This window comes from Phascolarctos cinereus, unplaced genomic scaffold, assembly GCF_003287225.1.
Source record: "Phascolarctos cinereus isolate Bilbo 61053 unplaced genomic scaffold, phaCin_HiC Scaffold_4;HRSCAF=312, whole genome shotgun sequence".
Taxonomy (NCBI): domain Eukaryota; kingdom Metazoa; phylum Chordata; class Mammalia; order Diprotodontia; family Phascolarctidae; genus Phascolarctos; species Phascolarctos cinereus.
In genome coordinates this window covers 211,544,576-211,551,033 of record NW_027555847.1, presented here as the reverse complement: position 1 = coordinate 211,551,033, position 6,458 = coordinate 211,544,576, and the positions used below count along the sequence as shown (strand labels likewise).

General features: G+C 34.7%; 1 protein-coding gene across 5 annotated transcripts in view; it reads right to left on the bottom strand.

The window, feature by feature from the left end:
- Positions 1–2,161: 2,161 nt before the first annotated feature.
- LOC110193507 (small integral membrane protein 10-like protein 3) overlaps positions 2,162–6,458 on the bottom strand; it is a 42,320-nt gene continuing 38,023 nt past the window's right edge. For 2 of the 5 annotated variants that reach the window (XM_020965371.2, XM_020965370.2), the window contains exons 4-6: positions 4,994–5,153; positions 3,643–3,823; positions 2,162–2,339 (exon numbers count right to left, since the gene is read on the bottom strand). In XM_020965371.2, the coding sequence (XP_020821030.1) occupies positions 2,182–2,339; positions 3,643–3,823; positions 4,994–5,153 (499 nt within the window). In that variant the 3' untranslated portion in view covers positions 2,162–2,181. Of the gene's footprint in view, positions 2,340–3,642; positions 3,824–4,993; positions 5,154–6,458 lie in introns of those variants that run through there. The other 3 variants (XM_020965372.2, XM_078152897.1, XM_078152898.1) reach the window with 3 other exon arrangements.

The following is a 6,458-nucleotide window of genomic DNA, read 5'->3' as shown; positions in this document are numbered from 1 at the left end:
ACCACAAATGTGTACAGTTCTATGAGTACTTGGTCACAATCACTCTCTTCAGTTGCCTTGCTTAGCCATTTTGGGAAAGTATAGTTGTAGGAGTGGAATGTATGTTTGTATGTCTTGGCAAAACAAAATTTGTCAATAAAATATGATTAAATTTATTATTTTTTAAATGGAAGAAAAAGAAAATCTAGATTAAGTTAATTACTACAGATTCTAACTTTCTAAGGCCAGGAGGCTCCATAGAAGAGAAAAGAAAGGATGATAAATCAAAATTTCTATCACTTTGATTACAAAATAATACGACAGAATAAATACTTTGCCATCATCTGGAATTTTCTGTGTAGTGAGCAGTCACATTAGTAAAATGAAAACTGTGGTTAGAAAAACCCTGTAATCTGTAATTTGACAAAAAATCTATTGCAAATGATACAGTACAAGAAACTAATTTGGTTCCGTCTTGCTCCAGAGCTAGAACAAATAAATGGAAGAGGCTGAATTTTACTCAGTACAAAGGAGAACTTTCTAATAATTAGAGCTATCCAACAATGGAATGTGCTGCCTCATGAAGGAGTGAGATTCTTACTGCTGCAAGCATTCAAATAGAGGCTGAAGGAATACCTCTCAAGAATGTTATATATGGGGGCAGCTAGGTGGCACAGTGGATAGAGCACCGGCCCTGAAGTCAGGAGGACCTGAGTTCAAATCTGGCCTCAGACACATAATGCTTACTAGCTGTGTGACCCTGGGCAAGTCACCTAACCCCAACTGCCTAGCTAAAAAAAGGAAAGAAAAGAAAAGAAAAGAAAAGAAAAGAAAAGAAAAGAAAAGAAAAGAAAAGAAAAAAGAATGTTATATATGAGACACAGGAGAGTAAATGAACTAGATAACTAAGGTCTCTCCTCAAGTCTAAGATCCTAGGAACTTTTCAAGTTACCAAAGAGGATTAATGACAATTATCAAATACAGCTCCATTCTACATATCTTTGGTGGAAAGTGGACTTAATTTCCTAGTTATGTTTAATTTAAGCCAATATTAAAATTGGAATCATTGATTTTAGAGATTTGAGATAAATGATCTAGTCTGACCCCTTTCACCTTGCAGATAAGAAAATTATAGCCCAGAAAGTGCCACTGACATACCCAGATCATACAGCAAGTGAGTACGCAGAGCTGACACTAGAATCCAAGCCTTTTGTCTCAAGACCAAAGATGTTTCCACTGTAGCAATCAGACAGCATTTCAGTGTGTACAAACTAAACACTGGGTGAGGCAAGCTCAGAAACTGGCTGGGAAACAAATCCAATTTTTGCTTTTACATCTGCTGTGGATAACCACAAATTGGATAAGAGTTGATTGTATTTCACATAACCCCAGGACAGACTTGGTGACATTATTTCTAAGAAGAAATAAGTCTTAATGGAACAAGACTGCTAGGTCTTCCTATAGCATAATCTTTAATAAGAAGTAGAGAGAAAAAATGAATTTTTAATGAGCAAAATAAAAATTAGTGGATCTAGTATAATTTTTATATTACACAGTCAATAACTTACCATACTCCTGAAGAGCTATTGTTTTTCAAGATGAGCAAATGCTCTACAAAACAATTAAGATCAAATTTAGCAAAACTAGAAAGCTCATGTGTATACTCTTAAGGTCATAAATGTTAACTTGATTGTATCACTCTTCTTCGCTTAGTTTTATCTCCCTCCTCTGCTGCTTGTGAAACAGAAATGCAGCTACGTTTCAGACCAAGTTGAACAAGATTTAATTTGATCTTCAGACATCAAGAAGGATGTTAAAAACAAAACTTTTGTCTTTGCAAAAAGACCAAGGCAGCAAAATTCAAGATTAAAAAGCAAAATTTCAGAGTTGTTTGGAGGTTTTGTTTTTGTTTTTAAAAATTTGTAATATTTCTTTACAAAAAAAAAAACCATCCCAAGAAACAAAGTTGCAATCTGGATGTGATTAGACAAAACCAGGAAGAAGATAAAATAACAGAAGGAAGTGGCTTTTGATATAAGAATTTTCTACTCTATACAAGGGATCGGGCACTTAAAAAAAAAAAGGTGTGGGCAAGTTGCCATACTTTAAAAAAAAACCACACACAATAACTGGTTAAAATTTTAAAATGCCTAACGGGGGAAAAAGGGTTGGGATTTTAAAATTTCCTGTTTTGAAAATGTTTTATTTTCCTTTTTTCAATTTGTTAACATGAAAGCTTATTAGGCTTTCTATAACTTTATTACCCATTTGCTGAACAAGTTGCAAAGGTGTGAATTCTCCCATTGGAATTTCTGGATCAGCTTCAGCTTTCAGCAACAAATAACAAATATCCAGACGTCCTAAATAAAGAAAAAGATGGCAAAAAATATTCTAGATAGACTCACATTTCATTTGCATGGGCATAAAAACGTCTATAATCAAATACCATATTTTAAGTTAGCGAAAGACATGGACAAACCAATGGAAGGACCTCATTAATGTGATCACAGACTCTGAAGTATCTTAGAAGATAATTTTCCTTAAGTTTTAGGTTTTGCCTGTGTTTTGAAAGAGTTAAGAATTTGCATGTTGTCATATACCACAAGTAAAACACTTTTGGTTTTGGTAGCTTGCTTATTTTATAGCAAACATGTTATGGTAAAGAGAGACAGTATAAGCTAAAATATATTAAGTCAATTTTAAGCCCTGATATGTTTCCAAATATTTATTTTATAAAATTTGCAACTAAATTACTTTTACTTATTACCTCCAGGATCGAATATAAAATCTTATTTGGCTTTTAAGTCTCTTTACAACTTGGCCTCTTTCTACCTTTCCAACCTTCTTCCACTTTACTCTCCTCAAAGTTCTCTACAATCCAGTGACATCTGGTCTCCTGGGTGTTCCTTGCACATAGCACTCCATCTCCAAGCTCTGTGTAGTGCTCTCCCTCCTCAACTTGGTCACTCCTGACCTCCTTCAAGTCCCAGCTACAATCCCACCTTCTGCAAAAGCCTTTACTGATCGCCCTAAAGCTGGTGCCTTCCCTCTGAGGGAGCTTACAATTCACTCTATCTATCTATGGTTTCTATGTACAAAAATAGTTGTTCAATAGTTGATTGCAAATCATCTCCTCCAATAGAATGTGAGGCTCCTCGAGGGCAGGGGCTGTTTCTGCATTTCTTTGTATCCCCATCTTAGTACTGCGGGGCTTGGCTTAATTAAGTGGTTAATAAATATGTATTGTTGTTGTTCTAACTTAATGAAATCCTATTTCAATACTGGTTCCCAAAAACTAAAGGGCCTAAATGGGAATAAAATACTATTTTATAGGCCCTAAGTTATCTTATAATAATCACTCTAATGTTGGCATACTGTTTCCATAAGTAAATGATTTATTCTCTAATCGTAAGTAAATCTTTTTATTTCACTTAATTTATAGTTAAGCATCAAATTCTTGAAGAAATCGCTGAACACTATCTGACCTACAGTATCTCATATCAATGAACTGATATTCATTTTGTCTCCAACAATCAGAAAGATCAAAAGACTTAAGTTTTAGGATAGTATTTTTTCCAAAGCAATAATGTCAAAAATACAACTGTCTATGACAAGTCTCTAAACTAGATGAGAGTAGAATAAATAAAATGTGAACAGCTTTACCATAAACGATAGCAAGATGTAAAGCTGTTGCTCCATTACACTGGTGATTGGGGGCATTGACATCAATTTCAGCAAAACGCAAAAGAAGAGACATGATATCTGCCTTTCTGGTGTTGACTGCAGCATGAAGTGGAGTATTTCCATTTTCTGCTGCTTGGTTTACATTGGGAATAGGAGGCTCCTAGAAGAGAAATTGAGGGGAAATTATAGGCTGTGAAGAAATGACAAAAAAATTTTTTAAAGGACATTGGTCATTTTTTTCACAGCGAAAGTATGAGTATAGTTGTGTCTTGCTTTCTGATTAAGCAATAAGATATTTCAAGACAACAAATATTCGATATTTATGGAAATAATATGTCAATGTGAGGCAATATTATAGAGTGGATAAGAGTACTAGATTTGTAGTCAGTGGACCTGGGTTCAGATTCCGACTCTTACTTATGACCTGTGTAATCTTGGGCAAATTATTTATCCTCCCTGAGCCTCTGTTCCTCATCTAAACACATCTACAATTTGAGTTGGACTGGATGGCCACCAAGGTTGCTTCTGGCTCTAGATGTATCATCTAAGACAGGGGTGGGGAACCTGCAGCCTTGAGGCCACCTGTGGCACTCTAGGTCCTCAAGCATCGCAGGCTGGCTGCACTGATCTAAGATCTTATCTCTCTTTTTGCAACTCCTTTCCACAGAGGCAGATCACAACCCACTGGTAGTCAGAGGAAATTGCCTGAGGTTCAGGTTGACTGAAGTTAAGTGAGGTGCCATCGTCAGACACCTAGTGTTGTGACTCCAGCAGGATTTGAAACCAGGTCTTCTGTAAAAGTAGGACATCACTCAAAGGACTCAACAACAGCTTCCTTAAAAGTATAGCACTCAAACCACTATGCCTGCAGTTTCTCACTAAATAGTAACTGGTAACAATAACAACAACAGCTGGTGTTTATATGGCACCTTTAAGGTTGACAGAGTGCTTTACATCCATTATCTCATTTGTTTCTCAAAGCTTATCCCAAGAGGCAAGTGCAACAAGAATTATTAGTCTCATTTAATAGAGAAAACAGGCTTAGAATAGTCGTGACCTGCCCCAGGCCATGGACCAAATTAATGTTAAAGGTGGTATTTAAACAAAGGTCCTACCTTGCTGCCATTTTAGTATATTTTCCTATTTAAAATACAATGAAAATTGTCATAATTGTTCATCAAAATTGTATGTTGCCATTAAAATCTCTTGTGGATTATTAGTAAAGTAATTGCCTCACTCACTATCAGAAGTTTAAATTATTATCTTCATTTTCTACTTAAGATAATTTTATGATCTTAATTAACTACTTTAAACATCTCTCTCAACTGACCATGTTCAAAAAGTACTCCAGAATCTTTGGTTGATTATATATGATGGATAAAAATATCATATTTCGGTTGTTCTCATCTACAACATTAAGGTCAATCTGGTGGCTTTTTATTAGATAATGTAAGACATCGACGTATCCCAACTGAATGCATTGAAAAGCTCTAAAAAAAAGACAACAGTGTAATCATTTTAAATGAACAAATACAGACAACTGGATACTTAGGCAAGAAGGTACTACAGTAAAAGAACAAAAATAACCACAGCCTAGCATTCTAAAATATCATTAAAAGTACCAAATGAATCACTAAAATGTGGGAAAAAGTAGAAATATGAAAACCCTAGGCCTGGGATTTTTGTGGAAAACTATATAAGCTATATAATTCAGTTTCAGTTATCTTTTACATACTAAAACTTTCTAGTATATAGAAGATTAGTATTCTCTAGTAAGATAGACACAACAATCATAGAATAAAATTTTCCCTTTTCTGGACTAGATTTATGATCTAGTGTTTAAAATAGACTTATGTTCAACATGTCATTGTGATGAACTATATGAAAAATTATTTAAGGGAAAATAATTTAGGGATAAAGACTATTTAGATTATTGTACATAACCCATTTTATTTTTAATGTTGAAGAGGTGGGAGGTGAGGAATTTGGTTTGAGGTATGCTATGATCTCAATCCTTCCTCCATTAAAATTGAGTTCTATCTTAGAATATTCATGTTCTACACCCCCAAAAGAGCGGCATAAAATAAGACAAAATAAGCAACAAAATAAGAAAGACTCCATATTAATATTAAAATATTAAAACAGCATTTTTTTTGTGGTAGCAAAGACCTAGAAACAAAGTAGATGCCTGTCAATTGAGGAATAGCTAAACAAACTGTGGTATGCAGATGTAATCTAATACAGTTCTCTCTTCCACATCTCAACGTTCCCCATCTTGGTTTTGATGCATTGTGAGACAACATACAAAATTAAATGTGAATTTTTGGGGAGTTTTGCAGAAGCCACAGATGACATGTGAAGGCCAGCAGGCAACACAGAACCTATGACCAAATATTCAACACAAATTTTATGATAAGGTACTGTAAACACCCCAAAAAAGAAAAAGAAAAATTCAGACTTCTCTGGTATTAAAAGAAGGCCAAAAGATTTTACTTGGATTTTCCAGATCGGGGCGGGGGAGGAGGAAGAAATCTGCACCTTTAAACTTCCACGATGTGGAAGGGATAACTATTATTGTGCCATAAAAAACAATGAGCATGATGAATACAGAAGCATATAAAGTCTTACATGAACTAATGCAAAGTGAAGTAAGTAGATGCAGAAAAACAATAAATACCATGACTACAGCAATGTAAATTAAAAGAACCACACAAAAAAATCAAAATTGAATGTTGCAAAATTATAAAGAGTAAGCTTGATCCTCAAAGAAGAAAGAGTTGACACCACCACCTCCT